The sequence below is a fragment of the Gymnogyps californianus genome, chromosome 4 (assembly GCF_018139145.2).
Source record: "Gymnogyps californianus isolate 813 chromosome 4, ASM1813914v2, whole genome shotgun sequence".
Lineage (NCBI taxonomy): Eukaryota > Metazoa > Chordata > Aves > Accipitriformes > Cathartidae > Gymnogyps > Gymnogyps californianus.
Window position 1 is genome coordinate 40,511,576 of NC_059474.1, and position 20,064 is coordinate 40,531,639.

Consider the following 20,064-nt stretch of genomic DNA (forward strand, 5'->3'; position numbering starts at 1 on the left):
CGTTTGGCTGAAGATGTACCCTGCTGTGTGTTTTGCAGTTTTCCTTTGTTGTGCTTGCTCTACCACATTAGGTACTTTCTGAAGTCTTTAACTTATTTATTAAATGTTAGTCGAGTGGATCTGAAACGTATACTTGCTCTCTGAAGGTACGCCTAAGTTTTAGAAGGATTCCTAGATTCCTTATCATCATCATCTAAAGTGTTATATTGACCTTTTCATGTCTTTCTAGAGTGATTTTCCTCAGAAGATACTATTCGAGAAAACAGAAGAAAGTCTTTAAAGGTCATTCAGATGAGCTCATATAAACATTATTGCCATTTGTGTTTTGTGGAAGCGAGCAGTTTTCTGTCATTAGAGGAGGTATACTTGCAGATTCATTAGGATTTTTTTTTACCTAACTTACTGGAACTTGTTGGCAAAATGTATTGCCAACCTCCATGTTTTTGTGATTTCCTAACCTGCAGAAAAGTTTATTTGGTTTGAGGGTCTGATGAAAATCATGCTGGTTTGGCCCTGTTTTGCTGGCCCTCTCTTTTCAGCATTTTAGGCATATGAAATTTAAATTTTTTGCGAAGGTAAGCGGAGTAACACATCCATTAACTTAGAACTAAATGTTTAGAAAAAAGTGGAAGTCTTCTATACTGACAGCAAATACAAGTTTCTGTATGTTATGTTTGGCAATTTATGGAAACTGGAAATCTTTTTCTTTTCTTATCTCCCAAAGAAGAACTTCCCTTTAATGGGAAATTCATTCTCATAAAGCTGTATAATTACTCACATCATGCAAATTGCTTTTTACTATATATGTGTCATTCTTTCATGGCTCAGAGTCCAAACACAGGCCAACTTCCAAAAAATCCAGTTGTGAGTCTACTATTCTAATAACAGGTTTCTGGAGGCCACTTTGTGTGATTGTAGGTAATGTTTACTTTAGATTATTCAGAAGGCCATTGGGCTACTTTCCTTCAGTATCTCCTTGAACTGCAGGAATGTAGTTCTCTGATTTCAGGAATGTTTTTTTTCTCCTTTGGCACACATCATCCTTCCTCTGAGTCTCTTTTTACAAGCAGCAATCAACAAAGTTATTTTTATATTCTGAGTTCACAGCCTTTAAAGTGTTTATAAAGTTTGTTGTGTTGCAGGAGAAGCATTTGTACTCTCAAAAATTACTAGCAGATGATGCCTTAAAAAAGAAGAAAAAAGTAGTGTCCATTTCATCTGCATTGCCTTGGATCTTGTATTACCTGGTTTCTTGGTTTACTTAAGGACTCCTTCAGTTTCTGCTTTGGGTACTGAAATCCTATTCAAAGGTCTATGTAAATAGTGTGAGATTTTGACTTCACTTAGACTCTTCAACAGTCTGTAAAGCTGAGTCCACTGGTAGTGGCCTGAATTTTCAGATTTCCTAGTCTGATGAATTTTGGTAGTGTTTCCCATGCAGAAAAGCAAATAAAAAGAATTCTTTTTTTTCTTTTTTAAAATGTATATCTTTCGCTATGTAAACCTTCTCTTGGTGTGTAATGTTAAAATAAGGATAAGCAAAGGCATATGAGAAATTATGTAACTGTAAAAAAAAGATGTTGCCTCTAGCTTCTATATGTGTCGGTGTGCTGAATATGGAAGCTAGTCAGTAATGTCTGTTTGGAGTCTTTTGGGTGTTATATTTAAGGTAATCTTGTAGCATTGCTGGTGCTCTAAATATTTACCCTTTAGTATACTCAGTAAGTGCACAGCTGCCTCCCTGACCATGCGTCCTGCAGCCACACTGAGATTCGCCCACCAGGAATTGTCTAGCTATTCACAAAGCAACTCTACTCACAGTGTTCAGCGAGTTTTGTGAGCTGCACAAGGGAATCATTTACTGCAAATTGATTTCCCCCCTGCCCCCCCCCCCATCATCTGTTTGGATGAATTGTGCTAGGCCAGGAAGCAGATGAAATCCCTGGAGGCAGCTGAGTTCTTGTTCCCTGTGCTAGTGACTGTAACCTAGCCTGATTACAATTAATCTGTGGTTGAAAAGCAATTGGCAAAAACCTTTCTGAGATTGCATGTAATGTACTGATATGCTCCCTGAATTAAAATGGAATTGAATATCAGATTCTATTTTTTATACGAATGCAGTGGAGTGACTAACAGTGATCTGAGCATAATTCTGGAAATTTCCCATGATATTTATCTGCAGCATGTGGAATTAGAGTCAATTATAGTTGTTACAATAGCAGTTAGAGCATTTTTCATAGTGCTCCCTGATGATGTTTGACTGCAGCATACACAGCTCTGAAATCTTCACGTAGGGAAGAGATCATTGGCTTTGGAGAACTTTCATGCATTCTTCTGCACTCAGGCACTGTTAGGTTTGGCTGTGTGTAACGAAAAAGACTAAAGGATTTGTCTTCAGTAAACTAGGGAAACAGCATTATAAATCCCTACCAACAGTGTTGCAATGTTATCAGCAAAGTATATATAATTCAAATATTTTTATCATAACATTTTATGCATGAGTTGTTTGCAGTCTACTCAAGTTTCGTATATCTTAGCAAACAGAGAAATTTGTAACTTTCCATGTTGGATAATATGCTGTTCATAACATGGAAATTCTCAAATCAACATTGTTTCAAAAAATTAAGTAGAAAATTTGTGTCCTGGTTTCTGTTTCTTCTATGACATCTGGTTGCAAACTCCCATCAAAATGTGAATGCCATTAACTTGAATTTTTACCTTGCGCACAGTTAATGAGTTAATCATCAGCTTGTTGGTATGCTTTCAGTGTTGTTGACATCTAATCAGAATAGCTAGAGTTCACTTAAAATTCAATATTTTAGTCTATTTCATTTCACATACATTAAGGATTTGGTCTGCAAAACTGTTCTCTTCCAAATCCTTGAGTACCTCCCTATATGATGTTTAGGGCACTCAGGTTTTTTTTCCTGTGTTACACATTAAGAGCAGAGATAGTCCACATAGTTGGCAAGTGAATCAGAATAAGTTTGTCTGGGATCCAGCTAACATATGTAATTACAAATGAAAAGTTCAGTACTCTTCAAGTACCTCCAGGCAGAACAGGTAATGCAAGAGACAAAGCAGCAGGGTTATCTTAATCTTGATACTTTTTTTAGAAGTCATCAGAGAAAACCAGCAATGGATAATTACATAATGAACCAAAGTCTGTCCCTGTCTTGTTTTCCCAATGTCTTAAAATACAAGGAGAATGAGTTGGGCACTCTGTATACAACTTTTCGATCCTGAAACAGCTGAAGTTTTGAAATCTCAGTCTTTTTTATAAATTGTTAATTCAGAGAAATCACTTGGCTTTATCAAAAACTTCTCTGTGTGTATTTTATTTTAATTTTGGCTTTATTTAAATCTCCTTTAATATAAAAATAATTTTAAAAGAAAAATAGCTTAAATTCAGACATCCATTTGTAAATGCTAAAACATTTTAAAAAACAAAAACAAATCACTGAAAAATCTGTGAAAATCGTACTTTGCCTTCCAACAGATTGGTTTTAATGAACAACATTTTCTGGAATGGTTGGGGCGGGGGGGTGAAAGCATTGCTCAAAATACCTCTTAAGGTAGTCAAAATTCCTTCTTGCCAGACTGTATAGCTCTGTGCAGCTCCTCCACTACCTCAAAAAGAAGTCTAGTGGCAGTCAAAATAAATGGATTCTCTACTTTCAGTTTGTATGGATGATATTAGGTCACAAGAGTGGCTGATTCTTCCATTTTCAAAATTTTATCTATATTGCAAGTGTGGGTATCCTGCCTGTGGCCTCTTATCACACTGCAGCAGCTGTTGAGTGCAACACAGCTTTGTTCTTATATGTAAGTGAGGAGTTTCCTATGTAAATGTGGGTGAAGGTGTGTGCCTGGAGTAATGATGTTGCAAAGGCATACATGAGATCCCAGACGGAAGGACTCATCTTTGTGTTCCCAAACTTAGACATAATTGCCATAGACATAAAAATTTATACAGTAGAAAAGACAAATTCTCCACTTGCTTTTTTTTAAAAAACCCAGAGTTTAACCTAAATTAAGTTATATAAATACTTATGGATAAGTATGGTATAGATACTTACAGATACATATCTTTTATGTTAACAAATTTTTTTTTCTTCAAATGTGCTTGTCTTTGTTTTGGGTTTTTTTGCCTCAAACCTTTCTATCTGTTGACCTTTTCACTTTTGTATTTTTTTTATTTCCCAGGAGTAAAATATATTGCTCTTAGCACAGTGTTACAATGAAGAGGCTGTACAGGAGCTCAATAAGACTTCCTGAGACTGTGACCTTTTTTAAATACTAAAAGGCTTACTTCTGGAGATAACTGTGCTAACCTAATTAAATTAGTGCGTGAACGCTGCAATGGATTAATTTTGACAGCTTCAAGTTTTAAAAAAAAAGTGGTTTACAACTATTGTGACTTTAATTTTAGTGTAAAAATTTACACGTTTTCCTTTTCTCTAAAAAAAAAGAAAAAAAAGATTTTTTTAAATAAAGTTAGACATAATGGTAAACTGCTTTATCAAATAGGAGTTAATGCTATTCAGTTCATGTTTACTGAATGAGTAAGGAGACTTATAAATTGAAGATAATAAAATGAAAACAAATCTGATATTCACCAAGTAGTATTTGACCATAGTCACCACGGGACTTAGAACAGCAATATTAGGTAAAAATCACTGCTGTAAAAAAGACAAATATCTGCTATTTGTATGGTAATAACAACTATGTGTTCCTAAAGCAGCTGTTGTTCACTTTCTGTAGTGACCTTGCTTTAAATCACCAGCATATTTGATAAGATAATATATTACATTAGAAAGCTTATAAGCTCAAACCTTTTGAGAGTATGAGAAAAATCATCCGTATCTCAAAGACAGACTAGCACACTACCTGGAAATTTTCTTTGGTTAACCCTAATAAAATAACTACAAATCTTTTAAATAAGGAAAATCCAATATAAATCTTACATATTATAAATAGAATTTAAAAGACTTTATTGTCACTGCCAAAATCCTAATATTTTTGTGAAATTTTCTTTTGAACTTGTTTTATTATATCTATGGTTTCTTTCTAAATATGATATATTGGCTTCTTGATTTTTGCTTTGTTTCGTTTGATTTCTTTTTCTGGAACTGCTTCAGTGAAATAATTTACAGGAAGGTGGGTACTTCTGGCTGTGAAATGTGAGATTAGAGAGCATCCCATCACAGTGGTGTAACTGTGAAGAACTACAGAGCTCTCCTGCTGTAGAGCAAACCAGCAGAACAGGAGATATGTGATAAATGAGAGAGAGTCATCATGGATCGTGGCTTCTGGGCAATGCGTTCTTATTTCAGGATTGGCCTGTCTTTTTCTATTTCATGTATAATGTTTCCTTTCCTTGGTATTTGGAATTTGGGAAAAAGAATAAAAGTTGTAATAATAAAACATTCTAAAGCCAACGTAAACTGTACTCAACTACTGCAGGCATTTCCCACTTTAAAGGTAGACAAGGACATTGGAAGATTCAACTGATGGAGGATGAAACTAGATCTATTCAGGCTATCAGTATACTTTTGAATTTCATGCAGTCTTGTAATTTCATATTTCAAGCAAATCACCTGTAGATATGTTTAATTCTGCATCATGTGAAATCCATAAATTAATACTCGATTTCTTTCTAAAAAGCTATTTATCTGTAAGTTACAGTCTTAATGCAATTTTAGGTAAGGGTTAGGTTGTATAGGAGGTATATTGGCTTCTTGTAGTTGGTCTTGCTTGGCCTCATAATCGAAGATTAAAAAAAAAAAATTTATAGGTGTCTGTCACTATTAGGATAAAAAAGTTAAATGGCAGCTTTACTTTTATTTTTTAGCATGTTTCCCACTTTTTATTGCCTCTGCTCTTTCACAGATCTTTTCTTGCTTTTTCATGTGCCTGTCTTAAAAATAGTTCCCTAACCTTAGATTTCTGGGAGGAAAAAAAAGCCTGTGATGCATAATAATTGTATTTCACGTTTTGTGCTCTTGAAGAACTCCTTGCAGTTTTACCTATTACTTTCTCATCCTTCAATTTATCTTAGCTAAGAAAATAAGCCTTGCTTCTAGCTCAAAAGGTTCAAGAAAGCACAGAATTAGTAGAACATTCTAATTTTATGCAGCAATCATCCTTCTAAAAAATTAAAAATTTTTTCATTGATGAAAGACTTAGTGGGAAAAAAAAACTACAAAAGGGGAAGGGGGCAGGATATCTAAATAGAAAAGATATTAAGATTTATTAGTGACTTTCAGCATGCTATCTAGATTGAGTTTTGACTAAACTATAAACTTTAATGAAAATAATTGTATCTAAGTATCTTACAGATGAACCTTTGTGAAACTAGGAAGAAAATAGTCTTTCATGGCAAAGCAGCACTCGAGGAAGAGTAATAGGAAACACGATTTCAGAGTCTGTGTTCTTGAAATGAAATTTTCTTGTCTGCCGCATATATTAGTTGTAAATGTCTTTTAGTATTTTAATGTACAAGAATAAATGCTTTTTCCACTTTATATAAAGAGTGAAAATGAAATGCATGCTTAATGCAGATTGATCTTTCACTAGATTCTAATCTGTCTGGTTGAGAGTCATTTTCCTTGATACAGTTATTCATTCCTTTACTCTAAAAATTGTCACTTCACTGAATACTTGCTGAGATTTCTGTTCCTGCTGGAGTCAGTAATAAACACTGTTTAACTCTAGTGGGAGATGGCTTAGGTTTTAAATATATGGTCTTTTTGAAGCTGATAGAAGTTGGCTACTACAGATGTTTCTGTTCAAAAGAAATACATAACTTAACTTGAGATCTTGGTAGAATGAAAGTTAATGACTCAGTTCCAGTAAAAAAATTTCAGTTTAGTATCATTAAGATTATTAGTTGTAGGCTTGAGAAAGTATGTAACATACTGGTCCACAGAGGCTTTGCTTATGACCCGTATCTTTAAAGTTGTTATCAATGAAAAAAGTGAATGTGTAAATTTGCACTAACTGAGTAAATGATACCTTTAAATTGTTTGTTCTAAGTTCACTAACAAACACTTCTGTTTCTGTTTTATTTATGTCTGCGAAACTGCTTGTTGATAGATTCATAGGTTTGTGTTTTTAAGTGGAATTAAGGGGTTAATTACTATAAAGAGAAGTCTAAATAGTACATTTTAAAGTGTTATACATATTCACATATATATATTTTGAAAAATATACAAGGTGGCATTCATTAGTTTCATGGAACAGTCTTCCTCATAACTGGTCAAGTCATGACTGGATTATTCAGATCATCCTGAAGGATGATGACTATTTGCCCCATTATCATCTATTTCTTCATCTATTTTTCTTTCTGAGGTGTTGAAGTGACAGTCATATATAAAGTTATCTAATGCTTCCATTAAAAGATTATGGTTTTATTTCTAGATGGAAATATTCAGAATATTCAAAATTTCAGACTGAAGCTTTCTATAATTCTTTTTTCTGCTACTTTGGTTGAAGTTATTCTACCCTTTTGGGTAATAAATACATATGACAACCTCTGTGTGTCTGTTTCATTGAGGAGTGTCTCAGTGCCTTGGAGACGGGTGGTGGAATTAGATAGCTAGAACAAGGAAGGGGAGAGAAGAGGGAGGCGACGCTGTGTTCCCACTGCTCATCCCCCAGAGCAGATGAGCTTGCTCTCTCCCAGCTTTGAAGAGAATGAGCAAGATTATCTGCTTTGATTGTTTCTCAGGCAAATAGGTGTTCCAGGGAATATGGGTAGCCAGGATGAAGACAGCCTGAGGGTAAAGGGAGCAGATGAAGTCAGAGAGGCTTTTGAGATAAAAGCGATATAAAACAGGGGGACATAGGATAAGAGTTGCATATGATGTACAAGAAACAGCAAGGGCTATGTAATGCCAAGTAAAAGAAAGTTTTAATCGCTACCGTATCCAAGACCCCAGGATTTTTGAGTTCTAGAATTCCACTGCTATCAGCTAACAGCTGTACAACCTACACACCCTATCCACTTCAGTAGTGGAAAGACGTGTAAGGCAAAAGAGATAATTTAAGGCAGCTGAATATTTGGTATTTTATTCATATACTTCTTGCCACTGTGTCCTGCACAGCTGCTGGAAAATTGCCTGAGATCAAAGTATTCACAACTACCTCTAATTGTATTTTTGTTATTTCTGAGTGTTAAGTACACACAACTGGAAATGACAACAGTAAAGTGTGTTTTGATTATATAAAGAACTATAAGTATTCTAAAAAATCATATTAATGTTATTCTGAGTACCAAACTGAAAAGTCATTTGGCAAATAACCTGTTTGTTCCTCTGTTCCACCACCTGAAAAAAGGAGGAAGCTACCTTCTCTAAAATGAGGCTGTTTATAACCATAAATACCCTTTAAATATGTAAGAGGTTTGTAGAACATTCCAATTAAACAGATAAATGCACAGAAAATTCATGGAGGAACGTTCTCTGAGTTTGCAAGATCTGGATAATGCACTAAAAAAAGAAAAAAAATGTGGCTTAAAGCCCAGTGTAACTCAGTCTATTTGTGAATGAGAAAAAATTACTGCAGAATTACGTTTCAGTACATGCTTCATAGTAGTTTTCCATTTGGGAGAAATAGCTCTGTTCAAGGCTGAGGAGAAGGATTGAGGGATTGATTCTATGAACTCTAGGTGAGATGGATGAAAAGGATACTTATTTTCTAGTTTTATGATCCATGGCATTGTCATTTGCTTTATAATGAAAGTAATAAATGTTGCATAGAATTAGTGTTCATACAAACTGTTATTGTTTCCAGTAGATCAAAAACATAAACATCTATAATAGTTTCAATCATCATCTATACATTATTGATACATATAACATGTTTATAACCTATTTATTAACAATAATGAATTGTTAATTTATTTAATGTAAAAATCCTAGATACATGATATGTAAAGTACATGTAATGGGCAAACCGTTTGAATTAATTGACCAAATTCTTCTTTATTTGTATCACATTTGTGCAGCTAGTTTATTTCATTCCTGTCCCTTTAGCTTTAGAGTGATTTTGAAGCTGACAAATGTTGTCTATGTTAAATCAGCCAGCAGGTTTTTTTAAGATTACAAAGATTGACTGTGTTATGCCTGACTGATTTGTATTTCAGGCAGCGACTGCTCTGTGTCAGTAACTTTAATACTTATTAACTGCTAGATTAAGATTTGTCTCATTAAACAGCAATAAACCTAATGTACTGAAGAGTCTGTAAGAGCTAATCACAACAGTTTTCTGTACATTGTCATAATCATCAATGTCCCAAAAATATGAGTATTCGTTTGTGTTCATAGTTTCTTTCAAAGGTGTGAATGTGTAAGTTTTTGCATATATATACACAAAATATTTTAATTAATACTTTGCCTGGAAAAGTTGCATTAGTTTACATTGCAAGCCATAACAGTACCTGTAAAAAGAGAGAATCTTCTCAAGCATGTACAGATCCCCCTTCCAATGTTTTCACTTAATAATCAATAACTTTCACCAGAAGTATTACCCACTTGGACACAGATAAACAAAAATAGCATGGGCATTTATAAATATCACATATGTAAAGTTTTTTATACGAATGTGAAACAATGAAGGTGTCATGTACTAGTGTTTAAAATTTGGTAAGAAAAGTCCAAGCCAGATTGTGTCCACTTTTATAATTATTCCTTATATAGCACAGTCAGCTAGGGTCTGATTCTTATTAGGTTGTGCAGCTACTTCTACAATACAACTGTCAAACAATATAAGCAGGCTTAAGGAACAACAGCAAAGATGGTGGCTGTCAAGGACAAAAGGGCAAGGAGATGGGAAGTGTTTTATAGGGGGCTTGACACACCAAGTAGTGAAAAAAAGTAAAAAAAAGAAAGATATTGGCCTAAAACCATCCCTAAACTACTACTGCTTCCTCTCAGTTATATTAGTGGAAGTTAAATGTTTTCATAGATGTTTACCCAAGAAAATGATGAATTTAGGTATAGGGTGAAACTGTACTATTTGGAAATAATTGTGGTGTGATATCACCTAGTTCTGATTATCTGCCTCATATTCTGTATATTTTATTGAAGTTACAGTGTTAATTTGATTTTAAGTTGATGAAACAAGCCACATGCTTTGCAGTCAAGCACATGCTCAGTGCCCTACTAAATGCAGCCTTGTGTAGGTACCTAAATAGTAACTGAGCCAATTTCTTTGACAAGCTGTGAGATATGCAGCCAGGAGTTTTTGCTTAAATTAGTTCTTCGTTAGAATTACAATTGACAGGGCTGGGAAAGGTGACACTGATACCTTGAAGGAAGCATACAGCATGCAGGATGATCGTTTACCTGTCCATCAAAGAAGAAGAAGAAAAAAATAAAGTGATGAAAAGAAAGGCTAGTTTTCTCTCTGATTGGCAAAGTGAATGAGGCATTTTGCTTTAAAAAAGTAGTTCCAGTCAATTCAAGATAGCTTCCCTGTGTTGTTGAGAGTTATGGAGTAGGAAAGAGATGCATAGTAGCTCTTTGGGATGTTGTGCAGCCTCTGCCAAAGCTTGGAATGTACCTTCACTGCGTGAAATCTAGACCTTTGATCATGACTCATGATGAGAATTTACTGCCAAGCCACTGATCCTCTGCTGTCACAATAGCTTAGATCTGCGTTCTGCCGAAAGGTACTAATCAGGTGGATTGCTTCACAGTGCTCTTTTGTCGATGTATGATATCTAGCAATTCTCGTCATTTGTTAGAAAGTTATCCAAGTTCAACAAATACTTTGGCAGAATGTACTTTGGTGCAACAGAGGAAGTCAACAAGCTATTTGTTGATAAAAGAGTACAGTCCAGTATGACAGAATATGAATTTTTGTACTCCCAACATTGAGCATTGCTGAAGTATGACCAATGAAAGATGGGATGAAATTATTGTAGGTGCTGGTTAATTCAGATTTCCTTTTTTAGATATATTCAACAGATAATTTTTTCATTTCATTCTGTTCCATGCTGGACATTATAATAGAAGTGTGTGTGTATATGTATATATGTGTGTATATTTATCCATATCCAGCTGTGTTTCAGTTACCCAGGAAAAGAGGCTGCAGGTGGCCCTTTTTTTTTCCCTCCACATTTCAGTGCAGTTAAGAAGGATGGAACAAAACAGAAGCATGTTATCTGTGGGATAAGTAAGTACATACATGTGACTCCTAATCTAGGAGAAAGAGAGGACCTCTCACTTGCTATGTGCTTTGACGAGAATTAAACCTGTGTTTATTTATGTTGGATGTGTCTTTAAACTTAGTTGAAAACTGATTTTTAGTATAATTTAGCTCAGATATAAAATACATCTTTAATTTGGCTTTGAAAATCTATTATACCAGGTGATGGTAACACAGAAATTATAGATCTCTCTGCCAGGTGGATTTGCAAAATATAATTGTTTGACTAGCTCAGTGTTATTCTATTGTAGGCTTCTTGAAATAGTATTTCTTCTCTTTGACTAAGTAGCATATTTGATATTACTACCACTGTGCATTAAAAATGTGAATTATTTGGAACCCATTTAAGCAATCAATTTGAGATTTAATTACCTTGAATATAACTGAAGAAATATGTTCAATGCATATGATGAAAATGCAAATCTAAATTATATTTCTGATACAGAAGGTACCATGATGGATTATTAGTGAACTTGCTGAATTAAATTTTTTCTCTAGTGAATGCAGTTTTTTTTAAATTACAATTTGAACTGGAGTTTTGAGTGCTTAATAAAAATAAGGGACAATTCTGGATGAATTTATAACTAATTTTTGAGCAGTGTACAAAAATTACAAATTCTGTTGTCCTTGTTCAGGTTTAATTCTTATTGTTATCCGTTACTCAGAACAAGAGAGTATCAATATGAGTAAGGGAGGGAGGGATTTTGTGTCATGTACTATATTTATTACAATGCCATGTAATCTACAGATCCCCATACTTCAAATGAAAATAATCATGAACAGAAAGAACTTCACAATTTGTATATGCACTAAGAATAAAAAAGGTATTCATAAATGAATTTGTAAAGCAGGTCTTTAAAGGTCATAGTAGTTTTCCCATTGAAAAAATGCTTTACTGTGCAATTTTCTATTTTAACAAATATTGGTGCTGCTACAAGGAGGTTTTGCAAACTTAAAAAAAACTTGCATTCCATGAGACATTTGAATTCACATTGGACTACTGACCTAAGCTGGTATTATAATTCTAAAATTTCTAAATAAATTTCTCAAAGAATCGACTTAAATTAGTTTAGAAAAAGGCTGTTTACAACAATGTATCTGTAAGTCTGTACTTTCCTAGTACAAGTGCAGAACAATCTTGTATTGATATAGTGTAAATAAGCAGTTGATTATTTCAGTTTTATTTCTGTGAGCCTACAAAGAAAAAAATGCTAGATAGAGCTGAGCTGAACTAAGCTAGGTTGCTTTCCTTTTGACCACTCTATTCCTTTTGCTTTAATGACTGCAGACAAGTTTCCAAATATTTTCTGGAATTCAAATTATGCTGAAGGACCAAATATTTCACCTTTACTGCTTCAATTTCAACTATTTCAGCATTTAGCCACATAAGAAAACATCAGCTCTTAAAGATGGCAATAAAATTGTGCATCTTTTTTGTCACTAAAGGATTCCTCACATACACATTCAGTTTGTGCAGTCTCTTAAGGCTACATTTTCAGACCACTTTATTATACTTATGTAATTTTTCTTTTCATTTTTGTTTTGAAACGTCTTTTAAGGATTTTATAATTTTTTTATGTTGCTGAAAGTTCTGTGTTTAACCTGAAGGCAAAATGTAGTAGTAAATATGATGGAAAAATGTGGGGTTTTATGCTGCAATATTGTTGCTATTATTGTTGGCCTGTGTGGGGGGCCTATCTACATAGGGACTTCCCATGTCCATGGTGAGATAATCCCAATATCACTCAAATAAGTCATATTCTTTTGATGACTGAAGCTTTCTATAAGTTAGAGAATCAGAGCACAGTCAGTTGGGATGAGTCTTGCAAAGGTAAATCTTTTGTTCCTTTTTTGTTATTGGATGAGTTGTGTGAAGTTATATTTCTACAGAGGGAGCATTTTGGAGGCCTGAGACCTTACAGAGCGGCTTCTGGTTGCAGGTTGCTGAGATGTTGATCCTTCATATAATTCCCCTGGGTAACAAAGTTATCCTAACCAGTGCACAAAGGTGGTTTCTGGGAATTTTTTCATGCAAGACAATATAAAGGCAGCTGTCTGATGAAGGGCTGAGTTTGTGGGAGCTGCCTTTCAAGGTCCAGCATAACCAGACTGTATCCCCACTGCTTAAAGTTGTCATTTTGGCCAGTGGGATTCTTACTAGCAAACATGTATTACAGTAATTGTGAGAATGCACAATCTTAGGTATTTCAATTTAGTTCAAGAAATTCTGCATCTAAATAAGCAAAAATCTTTTTACAATTCCTCTTAGCCTTGGTCCCATGTTGAGTGCAGCAACTGATGCAATTATTAACTGCAGAATGACTGTAAAGGCCTAAAGAATAACATTTTTATTTTCGGTATTAGCTCATTTCTGATTAGCTAACATCCAGTCACACTAGGAAGATAACAAGTCAAAGTAGATCCAGTAATGATACAGATAATAATGCGTAAGAGGATACCTGCCTATTTGTTTTGTATTTTCTTGCAATTAGTTGGCCTTTTTCCTGAAAATCCTTTTGAGATTTTCTGTGGGCATTATTCTTGCTCTTCTACATATCATGTTGCTTATAACAGTTTAATCAAAATACATGTTATTTATTTATTTTTCCACTGTAGTCTTAGCAGCCAGGATCTCAGAATTAATTTTGTGGTAAAATTAATTTTTGTTGCTTGATAGGTAGTTCTGTAATAGTAAACATTCTCATAGAAAGCTAATTTAAAGGAGAAGTCATCTCCTGAACAAGACTAAGAAAGGTACTTTAGTTGTTAGTATTTGATATAGCAGGGTAATAAACTTTTCTTCTAAATTCCAGTAGATCTTGTATAATGGTAAAGGGTGGGAGCAGAGTGGGGATATATCCCATGAATGACCCTGGGACACAGTTAGAGCGCAATCATGTGGGATGTGTATGCTGCACTTCTTGAACAGGTTTTCCAGATCACAGTACAAGGATGATCTTTGCTGATTAATTCCCAAATGTTACTTCCGCTTATTGGAAGCTTTGTTAAACTACATCTCAAATGTCTTGTCTGTCTTCTGTACTTGGGACAGTATCAAGGGACCTGGATTGCTTCTGCCTGTTGCTCTGCTGTGATGCCTTGGAGAACAGTTGCAGATCAGGAAGTTATGCCACATGTTGAATAATTTGGGGTTTTTTGGTACTAGATCTAAGTAAAACGTGTTGCTTTTTGTTCAGTACTATGTGTTTTGATGGATGTATTTATCAATTAAAATATTACATAACAGTAGCTTGACTTCATGAGATTAAGGCTAGCTTAATAAAATTCAGAACTAAATCTGCATGTTTCATGATGGTCTGTGAAACTGTATTTGAGTTGATTGGCTATGAAAGCTGTGTGACAAGTGGCACAAATTTAGATATGAAAAAATGCATGCCTAGCCAGGCATGGAAGGCACAGAAGATTTTCTTATTTTGTTTTCCATTTCAAGTTTATGTAGTTCTCTTGCATTTTACTTGGGCTCTGCTGTCCTGTCTCCTAATATTAGAAAAATCTTAAAGAAAAATAAGTTAAGAAAAAGTGTCATTAAAATGTTATATGATCTTCAGAGGTGCTAGTTCCCATTGGAGATGTAATTATCTGTGATTAATCAGTAATGCATTGGAGATATAGTTATCTGTGATTAATCATCCTAGATGTTCTAGCTGCAAATGCATTGTAAAGGAGAAAAGCATTCTGTACTCTCTATTTTTTATTTATTCTTTCTTTTCTTTTTAATACTTATTTTCTCCATGTTAATTTTTCCATAGAAATCTGTGGTGGATGGGTTTTCTGAACAGTTTATGTAAAAGACAGTAGCATAATTACATTCTGAAACTGGTTCTGATATCATTGGTTTAAACTTCGCTTTCACAGACTTATGTGGCAAGAGATGTAGGTCCTGAATCTCTCTCTTTTTTCTTTCTTTCTTTTTTTTTTTTAAATGCACTTGCCAGAAATGGATTGTGTGTTTTATTTGTCAGTTATATGTCCTGATCTGCACTGAGGAGAAAGAGTTCACATATCAGTAACACACAAACAAAGAAATGATTGTGGCAGTGCAATTTGTGTGCGTAATTAACATGTAAATCACAAGGACAATTTCTGCTTCTGCTCAAGATCTGACTATCTTGCCTTCTTAATGTGGAGAAGAGATTGTATAAACAGACGAGGTCAACTCCTGTTTGGCTGGTGTATTTGGAGATATGTTAGAAAACCTGCACCCAAAAAGCAGCATGAACTACAAGAGGTGTGCACAGATTTGCCGGTATGAGGAACACTTTACAAGCCTTTTAAAGCAGAAGTTTATATACCTATATCAAGAGTATTTCTGATATAGACAGTAATAATTGTACTAAGAGGAGCAGGCAATTAAGTAGCTGTCTATGAGATCTTTGCTGACTGGAAAGTGGACGTATGTAATGCAACATTAATGTGCACTATTTTGATAGCTGAATATAGCCAGTATTTGGAGTTTTATTTTATCCATGTAAAATAAAATTCCTTGTCTTGTCATCTTCTATATATTTCATTATTACATTTTCTCTGTGGAATGATTTATAATAAAATTTTAAAAAAGAACAGTACAGTTCTTCATGTTGAAAGCTACAAAGAAGAATAGTGTTTTGGATTACTTCGTATGGTTTATGTAAAAATACATGGTCCCAGCAGATCTAGGTTTTTACCTGAGGGAAAATATTTGTAAACATAAGCAAAATAAGAACAGTAAATGCTGAATTGTATTGCACAAGGTTATTGTGCAGGCTTATTGTGCAGAGTGAACTGTTTGAAAAGTACTGAAACCTACATTTGCAGATGAAAACAAACATCAAAAGAGCATACAATCTTTTTTATCTTTCCTAGTAATTATTTCTGTGTCTGTATGTTTTAACTGTCTTGTGAAGATGGTGTTCAGAGTCGCGAATGACTGCCTATCTCACACAGACGTATACACACATTGCACAGCTGAGTCACATTCTGTACTGGTGGTTCAATATCATTGTGCAAGTTAAAATAGCATTTCTATTGTTCTGTTATTAAACAGCTATTTTCACATTCTGAGCAGCTGAAAGAAAAGAATTGGAGCAAGTTTTACCTACAGCACATTACCTTCTGTGGTGTATGAATGATGTGATACCCTTTTTAAAATCTTAGTTCTGATTCACTGGTTTTCTTTAGTTTTGAGTTGATTTGACAGCACTGAAAACTCTAGAGTTACTCATGAAGTAAGTAGTGAGACAGGTAGCAGGCCTAAGGAAGACCTGCATAAATGAGCAAGGCCTTGAAAATACCTGATTATTTGAAAATTTCGTGTGGTTGGAGGAATTTTTTTCCAGTAATTTTTCTATGAGTGAAAAAGCCTTGAATTGGTAAAATATACTACTATTAAAAGCTTCCCTCAAAGGCTTATAAGCATGAACAGTTTTAATGTGAGAGGAACAGAAGCACTTTTTCTTCACAAACTGTAAATCTGTTTCAGTTATTTTTCAAATTTTGAAACAATTGAAAAAAAAAGGGATTTGTTTCTGATGAAATTTTTCATTGGATTGCACCTTATTATATCTGTTATCACTTTATTGTATTACACTGTTTTTACTCTGTTATGCTATTTTACAGTATTACACTGTTTCACTATAATAAAGCTAAAGTAATATGACTGACCCTGGATTTTGATGTAGTTTATGGTGTCTGAGTGCGTGCTGAACTCTCAGTGGACCTAGTGGGTGAGGGGCAGCAGCTTCAGGAGGTAGTTAATTCCTGCTCTTATTCCATGCTGAAAATGGCAATGGGTATTTTGTGATAAACTCTGATATCATGCAACTATGTATTTCCCTGCAGTCCTTGTTCAATGTATATTTTCAATACGTGTTTCTTATTTTTATGCCTTTTAGACAGTAGATTATCATGTGAAGGATCCTCTTCTAGTATTTGTGTAGGCTTTTAAACACTGAGGAATTAACTACAGTTATTGTTAAGGGTAATCTTAGAAAACAGGACTGAAGGAATTTTAAGAGATTTCCTATATTTATCTGCATGCAGAATTAGTTACTCCAAAAGCATTTACACATTTTCCTAGTCTGTTCCTAAGACCTCCCACTGACGGAAAGCCCACAGGCTTCCTGCGTATAAACCTCCGTAGTCTAACAATCACTGAAGAAAGACACAAAGTGATAACTGGACATTCAAAGCCCTGTGCTGCTGAATAGGAAAGCTACCTACTGTCAGTACAGTAGGATGACATAAATTGCAAGAAAGATATATCCTTCAACCAGTGTCATATGGGCTCAGAGAGGGGAAAATAATAAAAAGCTGTTACCAAAGTATTGGAAGGGTGGAAGGTGTTACACCCATGCAGGTGTGTGATGGCTGCTGGAGGTGTGTGACTTGTACAACAGGTTACTTAGTAAGACTTTGGCAACAGTTTAAGTATATTAATTTGTACATTTTACATTTGGTATTTTACAATTGTCTGTGATATAGTAATTTGTCCTTAAACCAAAGTAGTCTCAAGCTATATCTTTCTTTCTATTTTTATACAACTAGCATACATAGTTGGGAATTACCCCAATTTTTGAAGTCTATTTGTCTTGTACATGTTTAGTACATTCATATATAAATGAATGTACTTTTCTTACAGGAATTACCCAGCAGTTTAAATACTGCCTTTTGTAGTACCTATATTTACAAAATATCAGTAGAGGTTTCGATTTAACTAAAATGTGTCTATATTTGAAAATGGCTTAAACTGTTCTCTTCAGAGAATCTTGTGTATAAACAGCTGCTAAGCATATATATATGACAGACTGATATTTGTTCATTGAAAGCAGAAAATGAATGTTTGAACAGACAGAGGAAATTACTACTTTGGTTATCCAGGCTAAAGGAGATAAGAACTTACTAACTTAAAGGACAAAATATGAAACTATGTGTAAAGACTATATGTACTTTGAGAAAAGTAGACAAGCTTTCTTTAAAGAATGGCTTTTTTTGCCCTTTTTTTTTTCCTTTTAATCTTTATATATCCTTAATATCTCTGGTATTCCTATGATTTAGCATAGCCTAAAGCTTTTGGAGCACGTTAAAATATATTGACTCACACCTGTTGGTGTCAATCTTATAAGTAATTTTTAATTGGCTATTGTCTGTATAGGCATTCAAAATGTATAGGCCTCACCTTGTTTTCTATCCAAATCCTTCCTGGCATAAACTGGTAATGCTTAGGAGAAAGTAAAACTTCTGGCTACTGAGTCAATGCATGTTTGCCTTCCCTCAGCCAGTGGTTCCTGCCTTCTCTGTCCTTCCAGAAGGCAATAGGAAGGGCTCTACAGGGTGTAAAAGTCCTTACGGGAGTGGTGGGATTTGGGAGAGCCAGAGATGCTGCATTCATGAAACTACTTGACAAACTAGGCGAGGTAGTGCCAGAAACTTGAGCACCCTTGCTGGGAAAAGGGTTTTTTGTGGAACTGGGCATTGGTTTAGATACTCTGATGGCTGGACAGAAGGTTGGTGTTGTATAACTCAGGAGCAATTGCCCTCACTTAAGAAACATTGCACAGGGTAAAATATATTGAGAGAAAATTCAACTTCTATACTTGTTTCTAATTCTGTGCCTTTTTAGTGGATGTCTTCATTTATTCTTGTGAGGTATTTGAGTGATGCACAAAGAATTGGTGCTGTGGGCAGGAGCAATTCTGTTGTCAGCACTGTACAGATGAAAAAATGGAATAAACCTATGGTAATGGAAGGAATTGAAGTGGATGTTGTCTTTCTGTGGTTTTCCTGTTACTGAGGATCCTCCTCAGTAATCTGATAGATGAGCAACAGGAATTGTGAATCCTAGGTATAACCTAGGATTGTCATTGTAACCTGCTCTGAATAAAAACATGAAGCTGTACAAGGAATTCACTGTTTAATGTTTCATGTTAATCAGATGGCATGTCTACATTTAATAGGTCAAGTAGCAACTGAGAAAACTCAGAAGTTGAATCAACCTGTGTCCTTTCACAGATCTTCTGACATTATGGGTTGTTATACTTGACCTAATCTGTCTTTGGCCTGCAGTCTTCAATTTTCGAAAGGGTTTCTCGAGAGTAAAAGCTTTCTTTTTGCTTTCTTGATATAATATATTAACACACAACTTTGTTTTCTTGTAGGGTGCTTTGAGTGTTGCATCAAATGCCTGGGAGGTATTCCCTACGCATCTTTGATTGCTACCATCCTGCTGTATGCTGGAGTTGCACTGTTCTGTGGTTGTGGACATGAAGCACTTTCAGGAACTGTCAACATTCTGCAAACCTATTTTGAGATGACAAGAGCTGCAGGAGATGTTATTGATGTCTTTACCATGTAAGTTACTAGTTTCTTTTAATTGTTTCCTTTTAAAACTGCTGAAAAATTCCACAGGGGATATAAATTTGACTCAAGAAAATGTGTTGTAATGAAAATCATAGAAAGAATGATTTGGATAAGCTCAGCAGATGAAGTTTTGACAGAGCTGATATTTTTACTATTTACAAGTAATTTGTAATACTATTTAATATCCCATAGTTATCATTTAATTTATTACTAAACATTACTTCATATAATATTGATGAATCTGTTTCATACATGCTTGCTTTTGTCCTTTTTATCCTGTGATAATTTCTTTGCTGAAAAGTTTAAAAAACAAACCAAAAAACCCGACAAAACCAAACTCTATACTCTAAATAGATAAAGCAGGAGTGTGTAACAAGTAACAGATTAATTCTGGGAGTAAATGCATTAAAGAAGTAATTGAAGAGTTGTGCAGAACCCTGAGACTTGACATGTCAAAACTCTATTGCCTCTGGTTTTCCTAGAATTCATCTGTTT

General features: G+C 34.6%; 1 protein-coding gene across 1 annotated transcript in view; it reads left to right on the forward strand.

The window, feature by feature from the left end:
• The window catches only part of GPM6A (glycoprotein M6A), a 125,672-nt gene that overhangs the window by 65,567 nt on the left and 40,041 nt on the right, over positions 1–20,064 (forward strand). The window contains 1 exon segment of the mRNA XM_050895908.1: positions 19,368–19,560. Within this exon segment, the coding sequence (XP_050751865.1) occupies positions 19,368–19,560 (193 nt within the window).